A 12,980-nucleotide genomic window follows, 5' to 3' on the forward strand; every position below is an offset into this window, starting at 1 on the left:
CCCCCCCTCACTCCCTCCCGCCCCCTTCGGCCAGAAGGAAGCGGGTTTCTGCCGGGCTCCCGTAGCGACAGGGCGGGGGGGTGGAGGTGAAAGCAGGAGGGGGGTGGTCGTTCTGAGGAACTACCGGGAGAATTTTTCCTTAATTAGCGTTCGGGCTTAGCGTTCTAGTTGAGTTTCTCGTAGTGGAAATGGCTTTTTGCCGAGGAGGCTTCGTTAGGGTGAAGGAGGGAGTCCGGCTCCCTTTTGGGGTGGCAAAGCTTGTGGCTGTGGTGTGGAAAGGATTCGCTTGGGAAGGAGAGGAGAAAGCGGTCAGGGCTCCTCTGCCGCTTCTGCAGCCAGAGCCTGGAAAGTAGAAGGCTTAAGAAACACGAGGTTTCCGACTTGGTTGCTTGAACTGCCTGCAGATTGCAGAGCTCGATGCTTTTTAGTCACACACAGCAATGTTTTATGAGTCCATCGCTGTTACAGTGATTAACTGCAACTTTTGCGTAAAAGGCTCACTCCTAGGCCTAGTTGAGCTATTGCGTCCTCCAGTACAGATTGGAGGTCTCAAGTGTTGCACTTGTACTGGTATGGTATTTCTTCCTAATTTTCTCTTGCGATGTATTGCCTCGCTTTTCTGGGTGTGCTCTTTGAGGTCTCCAGCACTAGCAGTTTCATCCAGTTCTTGGAAGTCTTCTTGCTTGTCTTACCCGTACTGTGTACTGTTAATGTCTCATCCCTAATTGATAGTCCCTTCTTTGAAACTCTACTTCTGTGCTAAATGTACAACTCGCTGCTGCTTGCGGTGCTGGTAAGCACTGGGACAACCGTCCGACTGGAGCCTGTGCGGAAACTGGACCTACCCGTGGTCTCAACCAGCAAGCACTTGTTCCTTTGGAGGACGGTTTGCTCGATGGTGTAGCAGAGGTTTGTCTAGTTTGGATTGAGGCTCGGTGCTAACTACTGGAGGACCTAGAGGGAGGATTCGAGGCAAGACTTTGGAATTACTTGCTACATCCGAAGCACAAGATTTCTTCCCAATGGACGAGCTGTTAGTGGAGCAACCCTTGCATTAAAGGTGCTTGCTGAAGGAGTTGGATAAATTCCTTGAGGGGAAAAAGGAATCCTGGAGTCTGAAGTCAACAGAGAAAGCCAACAACGACAAGCCACCAAGGATGACAAACTGGCCCTGCAAGGTATAGTTGTCTTGGTATTTGTGCTGTGCTCTGTTTCTTACAGCAGGTAGAGGGGTGAGGTGGAATTGGTTCTGAAGGCTTCACACTCAAACTTGCAACTGTCCAGCAGGTGTTAACTCTCTTAACCTCAGTTCTTCGTGAGATCACCACCTGTTTCTTATCTTCTCTCAGGCTGTTGCCCACTGTGCTCCAGAAGCATAGTCTTCTGCTGCTTACTATTGCTGGCCCTGTAAAGGTCAAAATGAAGAATCTGTCCATGTTGTCACGTGCTTTACTGAACAGCTGAATACTTGAGTTACAGGCAAACTACATGGCAGATGAAAATATTAAATTATTATCTTAATGGCTTCTTCGTTAATGGAGAAAACAAATTGGGTATTTTACTAACTTGTTATATTACATTATAATATTTACTAACTTACACTATTTAGCCCTGATAGAGGCCCCGTAAAGTAATGAGTCTGTCATAGGTGGCAAGTAAAACCAGGTACACTGCAGCATGCTTGCTTTGACGATCATCTGTCGTTGTTTGCAAGGCAGGCGATGGGTTTGAGACGCTGGCCCCGTGCTCTGCTAGCTCTTGCTCTGCCTTGAAACCAGGTAGATGTACAGACAGGATTGCAATGACTTCCTGCGTAGCTGGAAATGAGACTCAATAGTTTGGGTAGACCTATGGTGAATTAATATCTCCGATGAGGAGAGCGTCATTTAATTTAACATTGTTAAAGTAAATATCCCAGGAGGGAGTGTTTGCAGTTATTGGGGAAAGCTGCCACACGTGGACTGAATCATTAAAATGCTATTGCCCTTTTGTAACTGTCAGTTGGCTTGTAATGCAGAGCTCAAACTACAGCCTCCAAATCGCTTTCTTAAAAAATAGGTATTGTTGAGTCATTGCAAATAGCTTTTTTTTTTTTCCTAGTCAGTTATTTTGATTGTGTTGGTTTGTTTCTTTTTATCAAGCAACAAAACCAAGAATATGTAATAGGAATAAATCTCTTCCTACATTAACCAATTCTTATGAGACCATGTCTTGTGTTTTGTTAGGCATGAACCTTAACAATAGAACTGTATTTGCACTGAACAGCTGCATTTGCAAAAAGCAGCTCTTGTACCATTCAGATCATAATGTAATCCCTTTTCTTCCGATTCTCCTTCAGATGCTGTCAAGATAGACTCTAGTGTGCTCAATTAAGAAGAAAATGCTGTGTACTGAGATGCAGCTCTGCCTGGTCGCTGTTATTTTGAAGCCGCGAAAGAGGAGAGAACCTTGGTTGCTGACAAAAGACAGTAATCGTGGTGATGAGGTACAAGAAAAGGAAGTAAGAATAACAGCTGGTGTCTGAAGTTGTAGTTGCAGAGCTGGACAGAAGGTGAGATGCTGGGGCTGAAGATGGAGGATTCAAGACATGTGAAACACCAGAGCTCTTGGGTGGCTGGAGAAGGAGATACGTGGCTTTTAATACGCCTTGGAAAACGGACTCAGAAGGGACACCTGCAAAGTGACGCCTCTGCCAACATTGGTGTTCCTTCGCTATTGAATTCATACACTTCATTCTGGTCATAACCTTTTGGATATTTTTTCCTAAACATCTTTCCTTTGTGGCTTCATCTTGCTTCTTGATGCAGAATTTCTCTGCATGCCTGTGACTTGCTTCTTCCCTAATATGTTGGTATTTACAGGAGAAAGCATGTTATCCTTACCGGTTGGTACCTTAAGCAATTCAGCGATTGAGGAAAAACAAAAGAACTTTCTTACTGTCTGGATATTCCACTGTTTGCGTACCTCAAGTTGTTTTGAATCAGTTGAGCAGTTAACAAGAGCTGCTCTTGGAATTTGTTGTGGTCAGAATGATTGGACTGATGTGGCTCGACAGCTGAGAGGGATTTGTTTCTTCAGTTAAGGTAATTGTTCCAGACAGTGCGCTTCCAGGTACTCCGTGTATTGTATGGTCAGTCTTCCATACTTTTCACCGAGCAAGAGACGACAAAAGCTGCTTCAGTGACTACGGAGTGCTCGGGAAGCTGTGGCTGGCAAAGATATTTCTACCTGACTTTTAATTACCTGGTTCATCAAATGGATGACAGTCGATTTGCCACTTGCTACTCAGAATGGCGCTTCTTATTCTTGGCGCTTCTTCATTGCAGGTGTAGAACGCCCTTAATTTCTGATCGCTTTGGGTTCTCTGTTCCGATGGCTGTGGAGGATAAAGTTAAGATCCTCCTACAGTTCAAGTCTTTAATGTAAGTTCTTTTTCATGTGCTCACTAGTGCAGCGTAATACTGCTGCCTTGATACAGCAAGAGAAATGTGAGGAAAAAAAAAAAAATCCGAGTCTTGTGGCCTCAGTGAATCATTGCTGAAGCGTGGATCCAAGATGTTTGTATTTGGCTTAATTTACTGGATTTTTAATTGGTCAAGATAACAAAACATGGGCAGGTTTGCCAAATATCAGCAGAGATCTACAAGAAAAGAAGCAAACCCCTTTTTTTTTGGAGTTTTTGCACTATGAGAACACTCATCCATTCAGGCTGTGTGTAAAATATTTCATCCTGGAGTGTTTTAGTGATAAGCAGTTGCTTGTCAAGAGTTTTGTAGTCATTGAAGGAAAATGAACAAAAGATAGGTTGAGTAAAAATGAGGGTTATAACATTAGTGAAGACTTTCAAAGTTACTGAAGTGAAGAAAATTCTTCCCCCCGCCCTGTGGCCAAGTCATTTCTACTAATAATCTGTTGAATAAACTATGTCTGCAAAGGTTTGGAAAATTTTAGGTGTAGAAAAATGCATATAATCAGTAAAGTTTCACCTGCTCTGACAGTGCTTTGGAAAACAGCTTGGCCTGTTGTCTCTTCCACTTTATTATCAAAATGCAGTGGCAAATAGGATGGTTTTTTTTCGTTCAGACACTTTCTTACACGCACTTTGTCCCCTACCAAGTGAGACTGGCTGCATGGTGGTACCTGAACTCAGCAGTGAAGCGGAGTTGTTCTCTAGCAGGCGTTGGCTTTTGAGCAGTGCTCTGACTTCTTTCCAGAATGCCAGTAGGTGGGTAGTCTTGTCCAGATAGGAAAAAAAAATATAATAAAAAATATCTCTCACCCACAGTAGGTGCTTCATTTTTATTGCAGTTTGTTATGTAGCTTTAAAATGGTTTCCTTCTGTTACATGCTTTTTCTGAAGCTTCTGGAGCTTCTGCTGCTCCTGATGGGACTCAGTTGGGTGTTCTCTCCGCAGCCTTCCACGCGTAGGATTTTTCTGCTGTGTTCCTTATTTAGCAGAACAACTGCGAACTGTGAGCCTGGCTGCACTGATTGTTAATGATAATTCAGGAGCGCTACACCGGTGGTTTTGTGTAACACGTGAAGTTGCCTCAGGAGCTCTTCGAAGAGGGTTTTTTTTCCCTTCGAAGTTGAATTTTTTTCAGCTTTCTGATGGCCATACATTAGGCCGCGTGAGGAAGAGGTAGCTGAAAGCTGTTGCTAAGGAAGTGTGGTTTAGTATCAACCAGACTGTTAAATTCACTGTGTGAGTCTTCCTTTCCTATCTGTTATCAGACACCTCTTTGTAGCGCAGGATGCGCTGCGAAGCGCCAATCTAGACTCCTGTGTGGGTCATCTTGCTACTAGCCCAGGAGCTGCTGGATTGGACCAGTGGGAGACCAAGCCTCTGTGTGAGCTGAAGCTGTTTGATCTGTAGTCCTGTAACTGAAACGCGTTTCTGGGTTTGGTCTAGGTCCCTGTTGCTGCCCATGAGGCTTGTGGGAGTGCTTATATTCTAATTTATTACGTAGAGAATGGTTTGAGAAAGCTTTGTATAAAATAAGTTGCTAAGGGTCATAAAGTAATATCAGATATATTTATCTTTGTATCACTTATTAAGCACATTTGGGTTTTTTTTTTAGTTGGTTTCATTGGCTTTTTCTGGCAGTTTAGGTTTATGGCTGCCTGATTTTTAAGCTGTTTGCCATTCCTGATAGAAATTCCTTGCTTTTGTTGATTTTTTTTAAGGGAATAATAATAAAAAAAAAAAAGCCAAGCGGTCGTATCATAGGATCATCCTGAAGTGCTGCAAATTTTCTTATGAAGACACTGTTTGTGTCTGCTCGTGTTCCTAAATGCAGCATGAAAAGCTGTTGAAGAAGTGCTGGCTCTGCTTATCTTCAAATAAAGAGGATCCTGGTCATTTTCCTTTTGACAATTAAAAAAGATTGAGAAGATTAAACAGTGGAAAAAAGTGATCAGATGAGCTGAGTGAAAACAGAGCCGCGGAGGCAGGGATTTGTAGCTGATGTGGGTTGTATTCGCCCATTAGAATTTGTTGGGGTATTTTGAAGAATTGAGGCTTTTCCTTAACCTGCTCTTTCAGTATTTTCCCTTATAAGATGGACGGTTTTGTGTGTGTGTAGGAGGGAAGGGATGGGTTCTGTCATTATTTAAGGGAGAGGTTAAATGTTTAGATACGAATCTTATCTAAACATCGCTACGCTTTTTCAGAAGTTGGGAGTCTATCGTGTGTATTCCTGGCATAGGACTGTGAAAGATCTGGCGGGATTCAAGCCATGCTCCTCCTTTGCAAGGGTGATAAGGCAGGGTGGCCTAGGTTTGGGGGTGGTTTTTTTTTTGTTTTTTTGTTTTTTTTTTTTTAATTTAAAAGCTGGGCTGACTTTATGAGAAAGATGGAAACCCCCTGGTAACTTGATCTTCTTTTTTGAAACCGGTCACATGACGGCGTGTGTGAACAGATGTTCTCATTTCTTGTCTTCTCTTACTAAATCTTGCATCTTACCCAGTCTTGCATCACCTCTGAGGTAAGGGGCTTCTTGGGACTTGCTTCGGGTCCCCTCCAGTAACACTCTTTCATTCTTGGTCTGAGCCTTGAGGTGCTACAGTAGAGCAGATACTGAAATTACACGTTTCTGTGATAATTGTGCACCAAGCTATCCTGTCATTTTCCTCGTTAGTCGAGTTGTTTTCTTGCTTTTGCCTGTACGACTTTGAACCCTAGATGATACTAAATCTCAATTAAGAAGCAATGAGGCTTATTTACTACCTGCCTATGTAGATAAACTACGCTGGCAAGCCAATGGCACCTCATGATGTTTTCCTCTGATGAGGTGAATAGTGCCAGAAGACAATGGCCTTTGAGAAGAATGATGTAATTGCCCCCCCCAAAACATAAATGCTTAGGAAAAACGTTTGGAACTTTATCTCCCAAAGTAGGAGTAGGTTATCGCTGTTGACTCTGTTTTGGCTGACTATGGATAATGTTTCGGGTCACGGCCTGATCTGGTATTTTTGTTTGTTTGTTCTTATTCCTATAGACTCGGTGTTACAGACGGAAAGAGTTGTGATGAGGCTGTGTAAGCCTGCAACCTGTTTTCTAAGCAAAGGAGAAAATAGAGCTGCTCTTCATCACTCTGGTTTAACACGCTCTGTATTTTTTACCAAGTCGGATTGACGTGGTAATTTAACACTTTTCGAAACACAAAGTATACTGTAAAGAGAATGTAACACAAATTCGTTCGGTTCTGCTTTGAAAAAACCCCAAATATTAAAGGCAGCATCTTCCAGGCAGCTCAGATCTTTCAGAGAATACTTCTGCAAGCCTGTAATTTCTGGTGAAAAGGTGTTCCAAGCCAGCACAGTATTTCAGATGTCAGTGTTTGAATTGTAAATAATGCTTGGGACTGCTGGGCGGGCTGTTACTCGCGTACCTCCACAAACCCACTCTGTAGCTGCGTGTGGTGAAGTTCTTAGGAAAAATGAAACTGTTGGCATAATCAAAATAGTCGGGTTAGCTAGGCAAATGGGGAGAAGTTCTCCTGTTTTATTTTTTGCCAGAGTGCTTTTAAGTTGACAAAGCAGTAACTTCTGGAGGTGTTCCTTAAAACCTGCTGCGTAAGGGTATGCGATCTGCAAGAAACTAAACACATGATCGAGCACATTTAAATCTGAACAGCAGGTAAACGAGCGCCGGGACTATGCCCAGACATGAAGTTTTCAAACTAATGAGTGCCTTAGCAGGCAAGTGGATTTCTAGTCGAGGCTGTTGTGTGTGTGAACTTCATAACACTTAATTCTCGCCATAACTCCAAGCAGGGATGAAAACTCAGGTGTGAAATTAAATAATTATGGCTCCATTATTTGAATATAGACATGGGTTTTAATATTTGGGTGAGACAGATTGTGGGGTTTTGGTTTAAGGTGGTTAAGCTTTTGTGTTAGCGATTGAGAGAACCGGAGGCATTGTGAGTTGCGTGCAGTGGAAGGGTAAAATGATGAAATTTGGGCTCGAAAGATGCATTGCGAAAGTTAGCAGGCAGCTTGCTCTGGCATAATATTTGCCATCGGTGTAGGATTGAGATTAAACTGCTTGTCTGTCTGAGCTGTGAAGCACTGAGCTTTGCATACCTGAAACTTGATCTGGTTAAAACTGTGCTATTTCGTGAGCTACAGAAGTGCAAAGGAGAGCTGTCCTTGGAGGCTTGTTTCAGAAGTGAAATGACTGGCTGGAAGAAGAATGGGAGGAGCGAGGAGGGTCGCGCCTCGGTGGAATTTACGCCAGTGAGAATTTACAGCCGCTTATGACATACGAGGAAACGTGTGGGCATCAAACTGTTCAAAACCTCTGAACTGCCACTTACTGCCAGGACAACGCTTGCAGCCGTTTATTGAAGTGTTTTTTTACTCTGGAGGCTGACTTCCTTGTAAAAAAACTCAGTATGGAAACAAACTTCGAAACCGATTTTACTTTAGTGAGAACTAGTTAAGAATGGATTAAATAATTGGAAGGGTGATACTGCTGAAATGGGCTGTTTCTGCAGTGCTCCCTCTGTGGAAAAAAGTTCTGGTTTTCATTATTACAGATTGAGTGATGAACAAGGAGTTGTAAAAGGGAGAAATCTCTATGCCTAAAATGTCTCATGCAAAGTGGTTTTAGCTAGGGGAGAAAGATAAATACATGCGGGGGCTTTAAACAGTTCTCCTAATCTCACTGCTAAGCATCGTTATTAATTAGCTGTTTTCTTGACATTAAATGTCATTTACTGTGATTTGAGTACATTTAGCATTTGAGATTTGTATTTCTGTCAGGTGTAGGTGAGTGTTTCACTCGTTCATCTGCTGTGCCTTAACAGAGCAACGTTTTAGGTTGGATTTTTCTGAGCTGTTCGGCTCATTCTTTTGTAGTTTGGTTTTTTTTTGGTTTTTTTTTGCAAGTAAAGCATGCAGTTTGTGGAAGAGCAGAACTTAAAGCTTGAATTTTTCTGTTTCCTATAGGTTCAGGTGCAAGTTCATCCTAAACTTTCCTCTACTGAAGATGCATTACAGTATGTGGAGGAGTTAATTCTCCAGTTGTTAAATATGTTGTGTCAAGCCCAACCAAGAAGTTTTCTGGATGTAGAGGTATAGAGAATAATTATTACAAATCTGTAATAACTTGAACTGTTAATATGTTAATCATTTCACAATGTAAAAAGGAAAGTAGTAATTACGTATCTTTATGTAGCAGCACATAAAGCCTGTTGAATTACTGATCTGATTTCTCTATCAATTGAGCGTGTTGTTCAACACACAGTAAAACTATCTGTATTACTGTATAATAGATGGCAAGTGTAACTGGTGTACACAAAGCGAACTGGTTGCTTTCAAAAGACTTTTTTCCCCCCACCGATGGTGCCTGCAAATGACAGCTGCTTAGTCTGAGGCTTTGTGCTGCTTTCTCAGCACGGTGATTTAGGCTGATACACCACCCCACGCTCCCAGAAGTTTGTACAAAAATGGTTCACTCACTTTCTTGGAATGAGTTGAGGAACACTTCTTGCCTCTCTATAGAAACCAACCCCCTCTTCAAAGATCTACAACCTGTGTTGCTCAGAACAGTAGCTTGATGTGCGAGAAGAGGGCTTGATCTGAGAAGAGTTTCTCCATCTGAGAAACAAATTAGTTAAGCTAAATGGGTTAAGCTTATAAGCCCGTTAATATCTTGGTGGCCTTTTGTGCTTAACCAGGACTTTGGTGCCAAGCTACAGACTCCATATGCAGCGTGCCGGTTGGTTTCTAGTACTCAGGAAGGCTGCCCCTGTGTCAGGTTAGGTAACAAAACAAGACGCAACTTCCTCACGTTGTGGAGAAAGTGGACTAATGGCAGAAAAAAACCCAACCCAAACCCCAAAAAACCCAAGAGACAACAACAACAACAAAAAAAAAGGTAGCTGTCTTGAGCTCAGGATTCATGAATTTCATCATTCCTCTTCTCTTTTGAACACTGGCACCTGTAATGGTGTTCCAGTGTCCCCTTTAATGGCTGGCCCGTTTTGCAACATCCTCTTGATCTGGCAGCTCAAGAGACAGGAGGTTTGTGGAAGATCGTTTAATGCCATGTTTTAAACAGTGCTAACAAAAAACTTGACACACAGCATTGCCTTATGAGTCTTACAGCTGTGGAGTCGGGGTGAGAAATGCAAGAATTAAGAGACAATCAAGCAACCTCAATTTACCTCCTTTGTGTTTACGCATAGTGATGCTGTCTCTAATTATATGGTCATGCACATTTATTTTTCCTCTGGGACACCTTCCTTGTTCAGTCAGCAAGCTGGACTATGTATGGGGAGTGAATTGATACTAGATAGTGCATGAGACTTTATTTTATTTTTGGTAGGACCTCTGCTTTCCTTTTGCAGAAGTGTTATGATGAGGGGAGAACGAGAAAAGCCTGTACTTTGGAAAGCTGAGTGCCACCTTTATAGAATTGTATTCTGTCCCAGTTTTTTGTCAGAAAGTTGTTGTTTGTGTACCTTGTCCTGTACCAGCTCTCTGTAAGTGGTCATTAACTTCATCTTCCTCATTTCATGGTTGCTCAAAGTGGGGGTCATATTTACATAAGTGAGCACTTGCAACCGAAACGTTCAGTGGGAACTGTAGTCTGGAGAAAATAATCTGAGTTATCTGAGAAATTAGGTTTCTGGCGTCTCTGAACACCAGGGCTACCAAAACCAGGGAAGCTTTTGAACCTCCAGAGACTGAGTCCCAGCAGGAGAACGTAGGTGTCCTCAGGCCCCCTGGCTGCTGGAAGGAGTAAAGAAACTGGAGCATATATGGTCCGACTGTAGACTATGAAACTGTTTTAAAATATGGGGGCATTCTCTTTTCCTGTTATGTTCCTTGCTGTCATCAGAGCGGTTTGCATGTATACGGTCTGGACCATGTGCTGAACAATAAAGGTGAAGCAGAAGACTCAGCTCTCATTCAGTGACCATTCTGTAGCGGGAATAAAGCGCTAGGATGAAATGTAGTCATGTATTTAAATGCTGAATTACCAGGAGTGTGCGCAATTGTGCCTGCATTGGCAACTTAATTCGGGCATTTCTCAAATTTTGAGCACTAGATTATTCTATGATGATGTTCTGATACAACTTTATGAATGTAGCAAACAGCGCGTGCCAAAATGATAAAATTTACACACGTTGTACGAGCTTTTATGGCTGAAATACTACCGTTAGCAAACGTTCCTTTGCTAAGTAATGGAAAGCGATTTGATAATGTAGTAATATTGCTGAGCTCGTTCAGCTTGTGCATTTACCCTTTAGTCCTTTTTTTTTTTTTTTAAAAGGATCGCGTTCAAAAAAGTTTTCCCCATCCTATTGATAAGTGGGCAATAGCTGATGCCCAGTCTGCTATTGAAAAGAGGAAACGAAGAAATCCGTTATCTCTCCCAGTAGAAAAAATCCATCCCTTATTAAAGGTAAGCAGTAATGTAATCTTGCTTTTAATTGCAATTAAAGTTGACACCTTTGTTTCATGTAATGTCTGTGGGCTGCCTGAAATGTAAACAAAAAGGAATATTTCTGTGTTACATAGTTTTAAGTGTTCCAGTTTAGTTAATTGCGTATATTTCTCTTAAACACTAGTTAATTCTGTATTGGATAATCAAAGCCAAGAACTCACTTGCTATGCATTTGATTGTTCGTGTTTCGTTTTGCGTGATTAAGAAAACACTCAAGAAACTTCTGGAAGTAGCTCTGAGCGTTTAAGAGAGATTTTGGAGACAGTCGTTGACTGTTGTCACTTCCACAGTTAATAGAGCAGCATCTACAATGACAGCGTTTCTTCTCTAGGCCTACAGACCACTGTGTTTCTATGACTAAAATGGACGGGGAGTGTGGTGGATGTTTATTGAGAAGAGTCTTAAACTTACTGGGTTTGGTTGTAACCTATGGTGTGTGTTTCATCCACTGAGTAACACTGGAATGCTGCTGTTTGGTTTTGTTTTTTTTTTTCCTTTCAGGAAGTTCTAGGCTACAAAATTGACCATCAAATGTCTGTTTACATAGTGGCAGTATTAGAATACATTTCTGCAGACATCTTAAAATTGGTTGGGAATTATGTGCGGAATATAAGGCATTATGAGATCACAAAACAAGATATTAAAGTGGCAATGTGTGCTGATAAGGTAAGCCTAACTCTTGTTTCTCGTGTTAACAGGAAGTTTTACTTAAATTTTGAGAGGAGAATGTCTGTTCCTTATTGAGGACATGGGGTGTTGTACCTTTGAAAGAAGAAATTACTGCCATGAAACGTGGTTCCACTAACAGGGCAATGCTACCAAAAAGCTAATTGAGCTACGCAGCTGTTGCTTGTGCTTATTAGTAGTTAAGTGTCTCTTCCTTTTGATATCTCTTGCCTAATCTCAGCAACGTGTGAATGCTTTAAAAATTATCGTGAAGCAGCGCTAACTTAAAAAATGTAACATTCTGAAGCTGTAACAGCAGAGCCTTATTTTGTAGCTTGAAAAAAGAAGGCTGAAATGAAGCTTGCGTGTTCTCCCAAAATAAGTAAGACTGTGCTGCATGTAGTAGTGTTTTGATGACCCAGCATTTTAAAACTAACCCACCTGTGTTAGCATCTCAGCCTAATCGTCCTTAAAAGTCCGTATTTTTCTCTGCAGGGAGTCTTTCTTGTCGCTTTAGAAGATTCTTTAGGTTCAGACTGGAATCGCTTATCTTTCCAGCAGTGATAGAGCAAAGTCCGCTGCCTGTCTCTCAGGTGCCTTGGCGCTCTACCTTCTGTGGCCGCCCCATCAGCATCTCAAGTTTTCCTACTGGTTAAAAAACAAAGCTAGAAGTTAATCCTTTAAGGGATGGGATTTAAGAATCTCTAATGTCGCTGAAGTCTAGGGGTTTTCAGATGTATTGCCTCTCTTCAGTATTTTGTCTTGCTCTGTGTTAAGCAATATCTTCTTGGGATTGTCTCAGTGTTTCAATGAATGCCTTTGCCTCGTTACTGCTTGCTTTTTTTTTAACCCTACTTTCTTCACCTTTCTTTACTCTCTCTTAAGATCTCTTGTGAGGTCTTGACGAGTCAAGTACTTCTCAGTCAGGACAGTATTCTTGGTCACTCTTGCTTTTGGGCTTATCTGCCTGGGTTGTTAGGGCAGGGTTTGAAGGTGTCTGTTTGAGTATTTGTCATAGAATGATAACAGGAACAAGCGCTGTTGCTGCGTGCTTCTTTCTGTCCTAGGAAAGGTGGTGAGCAGAAGAGCCGGGATGAAGTTGAGTTAGGAACTTCCACTGGAGGAGCTCTTTGATATGTACGCAGAAGAAACTTTTAAAAGGCTCTAAAGCAGGCCTGCTAGTTTACTGCCTCAGCAGAACAAGCTGTTGAAAGGTGCTTCCAAGGTGTTTTCTTTCCAGTTGCATTGCGAAGCCTCATAGTGTATTATGTTCATACCCACAACACGTGTTCTGCTCGGTTTTATTTTTTGAAACGAAACAACCAGAACAGTTTCTTGGCCTTGTGTGCCC

General features: G+C 42.0%; 1 protein-coding gene across 1 annotated transcript in view; it reads left to right on the top strand.

Annotated features, from left to right (window-relative positions):
• The first annotated feature begins 7,680 nt into the window (after window positions 1-7,680).
• The window catches only part of SOS1 (son of sevenless homolog 1 (Drosophila)), a 43,701-nt gene continuing 38,401 nt past the window's right edge, over window positions 7,681-12,980 (top strand). The window contains exons 1-4 of the mRNA XM_009892517.1: window positions 7,681-7,743; window positions 8,458-8,583; window positions 10,790-10,921; window positions 11,465-11,629. Coding sequence (XP_009890819.1) covers window positions 7,681-7,743; window positions 8,458-8,583; window positions 10,790-10,921; window positions 11,465-11,629 — 486 coding nt within the window. The remainder of the gene's footprint in view (window positions 7,744-8,457; window positions 8,584-10,789; window positions 10,922-11,464; window positions 11,630-12,980) is intronic.

Source organism: Charadrius vociferus, unplaced genomic scaffold (genome assembly GCF_000708025.1).
Source record: "Charadrius vociferus isolate BGI_N301 unplaced genomic scaffold, ASM70802v2 scaffold139, whole genome shotgun sequence".
NCBI lineage: Eukaryota > Metazoa > Chordata > Aves > Charadriiformes > Charadriidae > Charadrius > Charadrius vociferus.